Source organism: Diceros bicornis, chromosome 17 (genome assembly GCF_020826845.1).
Source record: "Diceros bicornis minor isolate mBicDic1 chromosome 17, mDicBic1.mat.cur, whole genome shotgun sequence".
NCBI classification, from domain to species: Eukaryota; Metazoa; Chordata; class Mammalia; order Perissodactyla; family Rhinocerotidae; genus Diceros; species Diceros bicornis.
The window spans coordinates 43,009,860-43,024,093 of record NC_080756.1 but is presented as its reverse complement, the minus strand read 5'-3'; the positions used below and the strand labels follow the sequence as shown (position 1 = coordinate 43,024,093).

General features: G+C 37.1%; 1 protein-coding gene across 1 annotated transcript in view; it reads right to left on the bottom strand.

Annotated features, from left to right (window-relative positions):
* Window positions 1-7,466, bottom strand: part of PLCZ1 (phospholipase C zeta 1) — a 32,645-nt gene extending 25,179 nt beyond the window's left edge. Inside the window, 3 exon segments of the mRNA XM_058558689.1 lie at window positions 230-374; window positions 1,653-1,854; window positions 7,397-7,466. Of these exon segments, the coding sequence (XP_058414672.1) occupies window positions 230-374; window positions 1,653-1,854; window positions 7,397-7,451 (402 nt within the window). The 5' untranslated portion in view covers window positions 7,452-7,466.
* Between the last annotated feature and the right edge of the window lie 6,768 nt (window positions 7,467-14,234).

The following is a 14,234-nucleotide window of genomic DNA, read 5'->3' as shown; positions in this document are numbered from 1 at the left end:
GTATATTATGTAATTAAAAAGTTCCATTAAACAACGTGTGCCTTACTACCTGAGATTAACTTTGATAAATCTACCTTTAACTATATGCTATATGGATTTCACTGCCTACGGGTGGATCATTACCCACAACTTGAAATATCACTGATCTAAACTAAGGCCAAGAATTACTCTAAACAAGTAAATTATATTATGTTTAAATAACTATAATTTAACAAAGGTATGCACGTACAATGAACGCATATTTGTGTATCGCTTGAATAACAGTTTTGAACAGAAGCTTGCTGGTGAGTGTATACCCGTGGTACACAACAGGTTCATTTTGTGATCCATCCCAGCAGTCAATTTCCAGACAACGGCATCCTTTCACAAGGGCACTAGCAAAATTTAAACAAAATAAATTGTCATTCCTGGATCATTAAAAATGTATAGCATAGTGTCAAAACATTCCAAAGACTATTTGTGATTTTACAATAAATGCATAAATAAATCCATAACAAAGACAAGTTGTTGTGTTGAACTGAACACACTTTTCTTCTTATTTTCTGTCAGCATGGCCTGACATGGAACTAATATGTGCCAGCCGCGGTACCAGCACCGCCAAGATGGTGCAATGCATAGTGCTGTTTCTACATATTCTTTAGGCTGTGCAATTTATAGTGCTGTTTCTACCTATTCTTTAGGCTGTGCAATTTCACCCTCCTCAAACTCATCTCTCTTCATTCTCCATTTACTTGTTTCCAGCCACAACTGCTTCTTTCTCTCATCTGGACATGCCAAGCACTTATTATTTCTTCTACTTAACATGCGCTTCCTACCAGATCTTTTAGAGGTGTCCTCTTGATTATCACTCAGACCACAACTATGTCACCTCTTGAGAAGTCTTTCCTGACCTTTTAACTAAAGTAACACCCTCCACCCTGCAGTTACTTTCTATCACTTTACCCTAGTCATCATTTCCATATGACTCATCAGTCCCTGAAAATATCAATTTGTTTACCTGCTTGTTGTCTGTCTAGTCCCATGAACGGATGAGCACAGCAGCTTTGAAAATCTTGCTCATCGCCATATCCTCAGCTGACTGACTAAACTGAAGCCTGGTATTAACAGTATGATGCATTGAAGGATGCAAAATAGGAGATGCAGCATAGATTGCTTTTCATCTATGTAAATCATTTGACATATAAATCTATATATATATTATTATCTATAAATGTCAAATTACATAATTTCCTCTATGTGTTGGTTTTACTTACAGCACTGTCTTCTGATGTCTGGTAATTAATTTTAACTACATTTTTTAAATCTAAGATATTCTGGTTAGCTAAATATGATTTTTAAAAAGTCTTCTTCATATGTTTTCCTATAAGAAGTATACAATTATTTGGGAAACTTCAGAGGGCCAATAACTGGGAAGAGAAAGTCAGTAGGCAGAATTAGAAGGAAAGTATATGATATTAATACATAGAATAAATTATATAGCCACTCAAAGGTTGGATTTCCAAGATATGCACAAATCAAAGTTCCTCTTTCTTGTGTGTTTGCATAACATGTGTAGCCTGCTTTTACTGTGAATTACTAGCTATTGAGGTAGACACCACCAGAAACTTCCAAGTGTTTTAAAATGTAGTGGATTTAAAAATGAAAATAAATACCTCACATATCCCCAAAGGTCACTTGGTCCCACTAGTTGGTCAGATATCAAGTATGTGTTATGTGAACTTGAGATAAAATAATCATTTAATGGATGACTCATATCTTGATAAACACTTTCACACTTGTTATTAAATAGTAGACATTCAGATGAATCCATGTATCTTGTAAAACCTTCAAATGACATCTGGTGTGCTTGCTTAACTATAAAAAATAAGTAAAAAGAATGCAGAAATATCATTAGCAGTATAAAAATTACATCTCACTTTAAAACTTATTCAGTAGTATAGCACGTTTCTAAAATATTCATTTAGAATTAATATTAACACTATTTCTAATTTTTCTTTGGAAACAAATTTTTCTAATAAATACACTTAGTTCTTCTATACCAACATTTAAGTAGAGAATATGTTATTTGATTGTCTCTGATTTTTTAATGTTTTAAAAAATACATACAAGAAAAGTATATATATAATATATCAGTGAATTTCCACAAGCTAAACATCTAGGTAACCAGCACCCAGGTAAAAGAACAGAACATTACAGCGCCCCAGAAGCCTTCCTCCTGCTAACTTTCCAATCTTTCCCCCCCAACCCAAGGGTATTCAATGTTTGGCTTCTAACAGCATAGAATAGTTTTGTCTGGTTTTTGTGCTTTATGTAAATGAACTAACACAGGATGTATTTTTTTGTGACTGGTTTATTTTGCTCAACATTGTTTCTAAGATTTATTCTTGTAGTTGCATCGAGTTAGACATTATTTATTCCCATTGTTGTGTACCATTGCATGAGTACCCCACAATTTATTTATTGATTCTGTTCTTGATGAACATTTAGATAATTTCCAATTTGGGGCTATTACAAAGAGTGCTGCTATAAACAACCAGAACATGTCTTTTGGTGAAACCATGTACACGTTTCTGCTGGGTACATGCCTATGAATGGAATTACTGGGTCATTTGCATATTATCATCTGTAGTAAATTATCTCTGAACTTTTATACTCAGTATAATATATACCAAAATTATCTATTTAGGCAGAATATGGGCTCTGAAATCAGACAGCTTGGGTTAAATCTATTTACTTGTTCTATGATGACCACGTTATTTAACCTTTCCCTATCTTTGGAATGGTAGTAAGCCCAGCACCTACCCCTATATATTAGTTCTAAATATTAGCTCCATAAATGTTAGTTGCTGTTGTTTTTGTTGATAATTCAATTTGTCTCAAAATAAGAGCTGAAGTGAGTATTCACATTAGACTAGAGAATGATCTTTGGCAAAGAATTTTATTTCTGGGACTTTATGCTAGAAATAGAGACTCAGACAAAGATTGATGTGCAAGAATGCTCACACTAGCATTATTTATAAAAGCAAAATAAATGAGGGAAGGAAACAAATTAAAGCTCAAAATACAGTACAATACTAAGCAGCCATTAAAAATAATGTATCAGAGGGGCCGGCCCGCTGGCTCAGGCAGTTATGTGCCAGTGCTCCTCTGCGGCACCCGGGGTTCGCCAGTTCGGATCCCGGGCGTGCACAGACGCACTGCTGGGCAAGCCATGCTGTGGCGGCGTCCCGTATAAAGTGGAGGAAGATGGGCATGGATGTTAGCTCACGGCTAGTCTTCCTCAGCAAAAAAAAGAGGAGGATTGGCAGATGTTAGCACAGGGCTGATGTCCTCACAAAAAAAATAAAAGAAAAAAAAATATCAGAAAAAATATATAGTGACGTAAGTAAATGTTTATGACATAATAAAAGGGAAAGCCAGCATTTAAAATGCTATTACAATTTTAGTTAAAAAAATGAAAGCTAGAAGAAAATACATAACATGTTTGTAGACATGCAATCTCTCTATTGCAAAGCCATGCAGATTGAGGAATAAGGGGCAAATGCATCATATACTGTAATAGGAATGATTTACATGAATTTATTCTTTTTCCTGGTGCAATTAGTAATGATTGGCTTATAGATTTTTTGAACTATTTAATAATTCAGTAAATATCTTTGGTAATGGAATAGAAAACAAACATTTGTGTGCTTAAAAACTACCAGATTCAAAAGATATCCCATGCACGTGGATTGGAAGAATAAACATAGTTAAAATGTCTATATTACCTAAAGCAATCTACAGATTCAATGCAATCCCAATCAGAATCCCAATGACATTCTTCACAGAAATAGAAAAAAGAATACTAAAATTTATATGGGGCAACAAAAGACCCCGAATAGCTAAAGAAATCCTAAAGAAAAAGAACAAAGCAGGAGGCATCACAATCCCTGACTTCAGAACATACTACAAAGCAATAGTAATCAAAACAGCATGGTACTGGTACAAAAACAGACACACAGATCGATGGAACAGAATTGAAAGCCCAGAAATAAAACCACACATATACGGACAGCTAATTTTCGACAAAGGTGCTAAGAACATGCAATGGAGAAAGGAAAGTCTCTTCAATAAATGGTGCTTGGAAAACTGGACAGCCACACGCAAAAGAATGAAAGTGGACCATGTGCTATCGCCATTCACAAAAATTAACTCAAAAGGGATCAAAGACCTGAAGGTGAGACCTGAAACTATAAAACTCATAGAAGAAAATATAGGCAACACACTATTTGACATTGGTTTTAAAGGAATGTTTTCGGATGACATGCCTACCCAGACTAGGGAAACTAAAGAAAAAATAAACAAGTGGGACTTTATCAGATTAAAGAGCTTTTATAAGACAAATGAAACCAGAATCAAGATGAACAGACAACTCACCAGCTGGGAGAGAATATTTGCAAAACATACATCAGACAAGGGGTTGATCTCCATAATATATAAAGAACTCACACAACTGAACAACAAAAAAACAAACAACCCGATCAAAAAATGGGCAGAGGAAATGAACAGACACTTCTCCAAGGAAGATATACAGATGGCCAATAGGCACATGAAAAGATGCTCAACATCACTAATCATCAGGGAAATGCAAATCAAAACAACACTAAGATACCACCTCACGCCCGTTAGAATGGCTATAATCACCAAGACAAAAAACAACAAATGTTGGAGAGGATGTGGAGAAACAGGAACCCTCATACACAGCTGGTGGGAATGCAAATTGGTGCAGCCTCTATAGAAAATGGTATGGAGATTCCTCAAAGAATTAAAAATAGAGATGCCCTATGATCCAGCCATCCCACTACTGGGAATCTATCCAACGCACCTGAAATCAACAATCCAAAGAGGCTTATGCACCCCTATGTTCATTGCAGCATTATTCACCATAGCCAAGAAGTGGAAGCAACCTAAGTGTCCCTCGACAGACGATTGGATTAAGAAAATGTGGTATATATATATACAATGGAATACTACTCAGCCATAAAAAAAGACAAAATCGTCCCATTTGCAACAACATGGATGGGCCTGGAGAGTATTATGTTAAGTGAAATAAGCCAGAAAGAGAAAGACAAACACTGTATGATCTCACTCATATGTGGAATATAAACCAACACATGGACAGAGAAAACTGGACTGTGGTTACCAGGGGCAGTGGGGGTGGAGGTGGGGGTGGGGGGTGGGGGGTGAGGGTTGGGCAAAAGGGGTGAAGGGAGTCATATATATGGTGATGGACAAACAAAAATGTACAACCCAAAATTTGACAATGTTAGAAACCATTAAAACATCAATAAAAAAAAAAAAAAAAAAACTACCAGATTGACATGAGAATTAATCTCATGGTTTTTAAAAACCTCATTTGGTACACATCACGTACCAATATGGGATGAGATTGAGGAGCTTGGTAGTATTTGGAACTATAAGATCATAATTCAAATTGGCCTTAATAAGTCACTAAAGTGACCAATAAGCATGTAAATGCAGTGCAAGGTCTTGGCTGTGTGTGAAACTATCTGAGGCAGAGGAAGGCTCTATAGTTAAAATGCAAACACAATTCCAAGATGTCACTGCCCCCATCCCACTATCCTTTTGTATTTTTTAATTTACCACCTGCAGGTAACCGTGCCAAAGTAATTTTTTTTTTGAATGTTCAGTGGATCAGTGCTACTGAAATACTTCTCTAGGAACTGGTTGTTTTCAATTGGCAATGACTTAAGAGCTTGAGCCAGAACATAGATCAATCTACTACTTCTTTAGAGAAAGTCTCTGCTATTTAAAAAAAAAAGAAGTCAGCTGAATTCAATAGGTGAGTTTAGTGATGTAGTTGTTTTACATTCCGACACAAGCTCTTGATCTTCTTGCAAACCTGCAAAAGTTTTAATGGCGATCAGACCAAACTCTTACTAGCCCTGCATTCACTCTTACCACTACAATGCTTAAAACTCTCCAAAGTCTTTATGTGGCACTGAGTCTTGAAGCCAAAATGTTAATTATGGTCTACAAGACCAACACGGTTTGATCTCCAAACCCATCTCACCCTCGTGCTCCATGCTCCAGCCACACTGTCCTCCTCTTGTTCCTTGAATTCTCCAACTCAAGTCCAACGCTTCTCTTCCTCCGAGCTCAGACAGTTCTCCCATTTTGTCACATGACTGGTTCTTTCTCACCATTTAGGTCTCAGCTCAAATATCACATCCTCAGAAAGGACTCTCCTAAACATCCAACCTGAACTAGACCTCCTGGGTTGTTTATTCTCTATCACTTTCTCTATTTTTTTTTCACAGTACATAGCACTCTCTGAAATTATCCTTTTATGTGTTTAATTATTTGTTGTCAATCTCCCTCCAATCCCCATCAGGAATATAATACCTAGTGTGTCTTGTTCTCCACTGTTATCTCCAGCCCCTAGAAACATACTTGGTTGCCACAAATAAATATTTGAATAAATTATGAACATATGACTCAATAAAGGAATAAGTTTGGTTTTGCTAGAATCTGTATTATCATACGTTAAACATTGGTAGCCATAAACCAACTTTCAAGGCAGAACTTGGACTTGCATACCTTCCTTGTTAAATAAATATTTTGAGCTATTCTATTAATTTCTGTAGGCTTAAACATCATGCTTTAATAGTGCTTTTTATGCAATTATCTGAATATTTTATTATGTTACATCTTTGTTATTTTATTTAAAGATGAGCATAAGTGAAAAAATTTGAAGTGTTTTACCCGTTCAATGATGGGACAAAGATCAAAAATTATTACATGATAGATCATTAACCTAAACGGTCATTTAATTTAAACCAGATGACTGTATTCAAAATGAAGAAAAAGCAAACATGTTTAAGTGTTTATAAAATGTTTATAGACACTTATGCATGTAGACAGTGGGGAAATTAATGATTTTGTAATATTTTATTTCTATCTTAGAAATGTTTTCATTTAGCTAATGTAATATTCATGTATATTTTCAATAACATAATGTATAAAAATGGAAGACTGCCTACAACTCGGTTTTTATCTTATTAATAAATATCAAGACATTTTATTCCATTACAGTACATGTAACAGAATCTTATCTTGCTTTCCACACTTACACTTGTTTCTGAACACTTGAGATATACAAGGAAGCAGTTAAAATAAAGGCGCTGGACAAGGAAGTAGGAAACAATGCCATGGTTATACAGAGTAGCTTTCTAAAAGGTGCATATACATTCTATAAAATACAAAAATAAAACTGCCAATATTTGATATTATCCAGAAGAAATTTGACCCATCTAAAATTTGAATTTGATAACTATAATTCATAAAAAATACTTTGCATGTAAATATTTGACAAAACTTTGAAATGCAAGCATACCTTCTTCAATAGGCTCATATTTTTGAATGATCTCAGAGGCAATACTTTTAGTCATGTCAAGTGAAAACTGCTCTTGTGTCAAAAACTCGGCCAGATTTTTTTCAAAAAGAAATTTCCGGTTTCCAGAATACGTGTTGAAAATCTCAATAATTTCTTCTCTGTGTGCTATAATTCGATAAATTGATCTAAATTCTTCTATGGTGATTCTTCCTTGCTTCAGCCTGTCATTATCCTACTAAAAAAAAATAACTGGTGGGCTTACATTGTGAATATAAAAAATACACAAAATGAATAACTTGGAGTATTTACATAATATAGATAGCTACCTATACTTGAAAGAAGATAAATCTTACATTGGATTCTTGTTTCAGATAAAGTATACAAAACTGCATGAAATGATGCCAAAGTTGGGGAAAAGTTAGTGAATCATCACCACCTAAAACCCAAGGGCCATGGCAGGAGTGGAAAGAGGTATGGGAGAAGATGCATATTCTAGGTTGTCTTTCATTTGCACATTTCATTTTTCTATTCCATTCTACTTCAGTATCTTCTTAAAACCATGCCAGAGGGTATGTAATCTCATGCCACCAATATGCAGCCGGCACACCATAAATGTCAGAGTAAATCAGAGACATTCAAGATCACTGTAAACTGCAGTAAACAGAAGCTGCAGTAGTTACGTAATATGTTGAGGAAGTGGAATATGCATAATCATTGAAGGGTCTGGGGCAGGGACAAACAAGGTAGGTTCCAATAAGAAAGAGTGGATTTCGGGGCCAGCCCCAGTGGTCTCATGGTTAAGTTCAGAGCACTCCCCTTCAGCAGCCCAGGTTTGGTTCCTGGGCACCAACCTACACCACTCATGGCCATGCTGGGGCGGAGACCCACATACAAAATAGAGGAAGATTGGCAACAGATGTTAGCTCTGGGTGAATCTTTCTCAGCAAAAAAGAGAATAATAAAATAGAATAAAATAAGAAAGAAAGAAAGAGTGGATTTACCTGGCTGTTCTGGAAAATTCATGTTTGAACTTTATAAGAAATAAGAAAGTGGGCTGGGTCCAGTGATGAAAAATAACAGAACCACTGTGAAGTTCTGAGTAAGTAAATGGCTAGCAAAAGTAGTTCAGTCTGATTAGTTGTGCATTGTCAGTTGGAAGAGATGGAGAACTGCAGGTAAGGGAACAGAGAAGATGCAACCCAGATGGGAGGTGGTGAGTAGAAACTAAAGAACAGGCATCAGTGAATTTATGAAGAAAGAAGTCAGAGGATCCAACACATTAAAATTTTAGATGCATGAGGGAGAGAATCCAGAAATGTCTGGAGTTGGGGAGAGTTGGGAGAACTAGTAGAATTATAGTATCACTTACAAATAAAAAACTGAGGCACAGGAGGTACACTTTAGAAGGATGTTTAGTTTCAAAAAATGCTATTTATTTATATATTAACTTTCTCATTCCATTGTAAACAGCTTGAGTACAAGGAGCATGTGTTTAAGGGCCATGGTATTGTGGTGAAAAGCTGACAATTTGTAGACAGACAGAGTTGACATTATATTCCTAGCTCCAAAGTATGTGGGGCTTTGGACATATAAATTAAACTCTCTGAGCTCCATATTCTTCATCTGCAAAATGGGGATAGACAGCACTACCTATGTTATCAGGTTGCTGTGAGGATCAGAAATATACAATAAATGGTAGTTCTAGATATCAGTGTATTGTTATGTCTTATCTATGTCTGCTTCCCTCACATCATCCAGCCTAGTGTCTCATCTTTTGATAACTTTGCCTATAAACCAAACCCTTAGGATACAACAGACGACAAATATGCTAGAAGTGATCTTTTCATCTCATCAGGAAAAGTTCACTAGTGGTCACCAGAGAGTTTGATATGAGGGATCCAAGAAGCAGTCTGAGCTGGGAATCAGACATGAAGAGCAGCAGGTTAGGTCATCGAGGAACGTTAGTCCATGCACATGGAGTAAGTTGAAGAGGCAGGGACTGAAATGAAGCCCCAAGTGGAAATGAGATGGAGATAAGCTTGGGACAAATGCAGAGATCTCTGGTTGTCAAATGGGAAATTGGGTCTCCAGAGCTCATTAAACAATAATAGCATCTTAAAATTATATAATCTGAAAGTAATTCATATTATCACTAATCTTAGTAGGCTAATGAGGTTCAACTTACTGTTATTAAATTCTGGATATTGAGGTCCACATAAGTTAATGTTATAGAATTAAATTTATTTTATTTTAGCCACATCCTGCTCATAATTTGTCATAAGATCTTAAGCAAGTCAATAAAAATCAAAATGTGCCTGTAATTCCTGAAAAATTTGTTATATAAAATTGTATAAATTAAAAATTACAGTCCTACTGAATATCAGTATAAAATAAAATATACATTATCCACTAAGTAATGAAAGTTTTATTACTTTCAAGCAAGGTATAAACTCGACCATCTGACATGTCCTATGGTAACTTGTTCTGTTTGGTTTTCCCAAAAGATCAAAGTTGTCATCTAATATTAGAAAAAATTAGAGATGTAAAATTCAAACAAAATTCAACAAATACAAATAATTGCTATAATTGATCAAACCCAAAGGAAATTCAGGGTCAAAACTTAATCAAATTACCAAAAAATAAAAACCACACACAATAGATGAGAATTGTATCACTGAAGAAGGGAAGCTCTAATTTTAGTAGGAAGAGAGAAGGGAAAGAAAAGCAACAACGAATAAGTAATGAGAGAGAAGAAAAGGTGAGGCAGCAATGTTGGAGAAGAAGGGATGGGGCCTGGGGGACAGAGCATCAGTAGAAGAGGAAGCAGGAAGAAGGAATGCACTGAGCAAGAAAGATTCAAGTCTGACTAGTGAGGCACATAGTAGCAGCTACAACTTATAGCGTACCAGTGTCTTAATATCTCCTCTATAAGGAGAAACTTACACTCAAAAATCTCATGTAAATTGTCCCCTGTCCCACAGGCATTGTAGACCAGGATTTGAACTAACTCTAAAACCACACCAAGAAGCAGCGTGAAGAAAGAAAAGTCAATACACCGTTACCGTTATTGACAGTTCGTATGCAGAAATAAATTGTGTAAAATGCAGATCTGATCACTCAACTCTCTCTTAAATTTCTCAGTGTGTCTCCTTTGTCTTCAAGACAAAACCCAAACTATATTGTGTGGCATCCCAGGCCCTTGACCATAACATTGGTGATTTCCACTCTTACCCTTTTCTTCCTTGCACCCCACACTTTCGGTGCTCTGAATTATATACAGTATAAATACAAAGCTGTCTCTTCCTATTGTACAGGCTTGTGCTTCTGTCTAGAATAGCCTTCTTTTCCTTCTTAACCTACCAATTTCTACTAATCCTTGAAAAAGTGTCACGTCCTCTAGAAGTCTTCCCTCATGCCCCTCTGTGTCTTCTCCTAGGCCACATTGGGCACCCCTCCTCTGGGTTCTTATAAGACTCTGCACCTTCTTCCATCACAGCGTTTACTACACTGAAATGAAAGCCTTTTTTTCTAAATCTCTTCTAGAATTGCCTCAGACAGGGAGTTTGTCATTTGTTTCCTGTATCCTCAGTACTTGTAACGGTGCCTAACTGAGGTATTCAGAACGTGGTCTATCACCTAAACAATTTTATGATTCTGTTTAAACATGCACATTTAATTGGATAAAGGAGTTAAATATCTCTCTAAACCTAAGGATAATAGGAAAAGATATTTTTAAATGCACGTTACAGAAAATATGCAAAATCTCAGGCTCCACTCAGGCAATACTTCAGCTTTTAGAAATGTTACATATTAATCATTTAAAAGTACAACATGAAATAAGAGTAACGAGGTCACTTTTCCTCCTGTTTAAAAAAATGTTCATTAAGCGATTATTCTTTACAAGGCATTACAAAAAGAAATTTACCAAACAACTATTCAATGTTTAAGTATAATTTTAAAATATATCTTATACCTTAAGACCATGAACCCCAAGAAGGTAGATATTTTATTCTTTTTATTCCCAATGCCTAGTACTGGACCTACTTTAGAGGAAGAGCCTAGTGATCATATGTTTAAATGAATAGTTGAGTACATGAGGATAAAAGAACATATTGAAATAATTCTATTGATAGTCATTCTGAGAGTACATTTTCAGAAAACAGAATTAAAGCTTTTCGTGTTACCATTTTCTATTGCTCAGTTTGCTAGTAAAAAGATGAAATGTTATTTAAAATAAATGATATCATGAGAAAGCTGATCAAAACACAGAATTTACTTTTAATGTAAGATGTAGTGTTTTTAAATTGTCTCTGAAATTACACTGAAAACAAAGTATGCAAAATATATTGTAGGAAATGATATGACTTGCAACTCTTTTCCCAAACTCTGACATACTAGTTTTAACTGCTTGGCAACTTCAGCTTCTCCCTTTTCTTCTTCCCTGTCTTCCTAACCAAATACATGAGTCAGAAACTAGATTGGGTAATAAGGATGTAAAGGCAGCACATTGTCAGTGCCCTCTGGAAGCTCGTAGTCTAGAAAGGAAAGCAAACATAAAAGGGTTATAACGGAAACTTTATAGACAACAGACACAATAAAGTGGGGCAATGCTCCTTAGACAGACAAAGGGTGTCTTTGTAGAAAAGGTGATCTTGGAGCTGAGCCTTCAAAGATGAGAAGGAAGATGTTTGCCTGAAAGTGGGGAGGAGAAGGGTTTATTCCAGTAGTTGGGATCAGAGTATGTAAACACACGAAGGTATGAAACAAGAGTGTGATCACAGAGGATGATGGTGAAGCTGTGGTGAACGATAAAGCTAAAGTCAAAATTGCATCCAAGAAGCCCTTGGACGCCACGTGAGAATCTTAGACTTCATCCTCAAACAATGGGGAGTTACTGATGAGCTTTCATGAGAGAAATTATATAGATTTCTGTTTTGGAAAGATCATTCTGGCAGCTGTATACAAGGCAGATGTTGGGATTAAAAGCAAAGAAACCAGTCTGTAGGACTTTTCACACTTTAATGTACATATATGTCACCAAGAGACTTGTTAAAATGTAGAGTCAGCTTCAATATGTCTAGATTCTACATTTCTAACAAGCTCCTAAGAGATGCCAAAGATGCTAGTCTGAGGACCACACTTTGAGTAGTAAGTAGTTAGAGACCAATTGATTTTGTGTGGGAATGAGGTAGACCTTAAAAGGATTGAAAATTTGATGTGGAGGTGAGGTAAGAGGAAGAGTTGAGAATCTACCAATTTTCTGGCTTGGATAACTGAGAGAACAGTGCTGCCATCACTAGAAGAGAGGAAGACAGACAGTTTTGGAGGGAAAGATAAGTTTCATTGTAAATGTATTAAATTTGAAGAAGCCAAACAGACAGGCAGTAGGCAAATGGCCAGGAAGGGAAGTGGGGATTGGAATGTTATAGGAAAAAACACAGAAAGGATTTTGGAGTCAGACAGACCCAGAGTTCTTACATGGTATGAGCTATGAACAAATTCTATCAATGTTCTTACCCTCAATATCCTTATGTGTAGAAAGAGGCTGATAATGATTTCCTTGGATGTTGTTAAGATAATGTGTGTGAAAACCTAGTAAGGTGCATAGAACATGGCAGTTGATGAACAAATGGTAGCATGTATATGGCTCTGTTGTTCAGAATAGAAAACTTGAGATTTGTTCCCAGTAAAGTAGTAATTGAAGCCACTGAAAGTCAATAAGGTGGTGACATAGGAGGCTCCGGAATTCACCTTCTCCCACGAATACACGAAATCTACAGCTACATATGGAACAATTCCCTCTGAAGGAAATCCAGAAACTACCTGAGCAAATCCTACACATTAGGCAAATGAGAAAAAAACCCGCATCAAAACAGGTAGGAGAGGTTGAGACACACTCTCTCCATAAACCCCACCCTCAGCACGGCGACATATAATGGGAAGGGAACTCACAAATCCCATCTTCTCCCTGAGGAGTGAAGGGTTTGGACCCAACATCTAGTGCCCCAACTTTAAAGACTTTCACCTGAGAGACAGGCCACCAAAACACATAGCTCTGAAAACCACCCAGAGCTTGCTGTCCACAAGACCTACAAGACTGTAGTAAACAAACAGTTCTTACCAGCACAGGAGGAAGTGTTTTGGCTATGCCCCCAGGACTCAGCACAGAGGTGGCAGACTGAAACACCTAGTTTTTCCCTGAAAGAGGCCTATTTGGATATCTTGAAACTATAGCCTATGAGTGGTGCTTCTAATCTAACACAGGTCTAGGGGCTGACTGAAATCCTCCCCTGAGCCCCGGGGAGGCCAGTGGGAGCCATCTCCATGCTCTCCCTCTGCCTCCTTCCAGATCACCAGATCTCCCTGACAGAAGCTTGTGTGTATATCCGGTGCCCTGGCTTTTGCAGCTGCCACTTGGGATGAACCCCTTGGTCTCCTGGCTCTGGTGGCCAGTGGAGCTTGCGTTTGTGGGTCCCACAGGACTGTTACAAAGGAGGAAACAGTTCTTGACTGGCTATGTCCCCATGGCTCAGCGCAGAGACAGCAGTCAGAGGCACCCAACTCCCAGTCTTCCTCTGAAGGAGGCCTATTTGCATATCTTGGAGGCTGAAGCCTGAGTCAGATTTCAGGTTTAACACACAACTAGGGGCCAAGTACAGTTCTCTCCAGAGACTTCATGCTCTCCCTCTGTGTTGCTCTGGGTTAGTGGTGTCACCCTGGAGGGAGCTTATGCACACAAGCTGCTGCCCAGAGGACACATCCCTTGATAGCCTGGCTCTGTTGGCCAGCAGGGCTTATGTTCACAGGTTCAGCAAAACTGTGACAAAGAGAAAGTCCT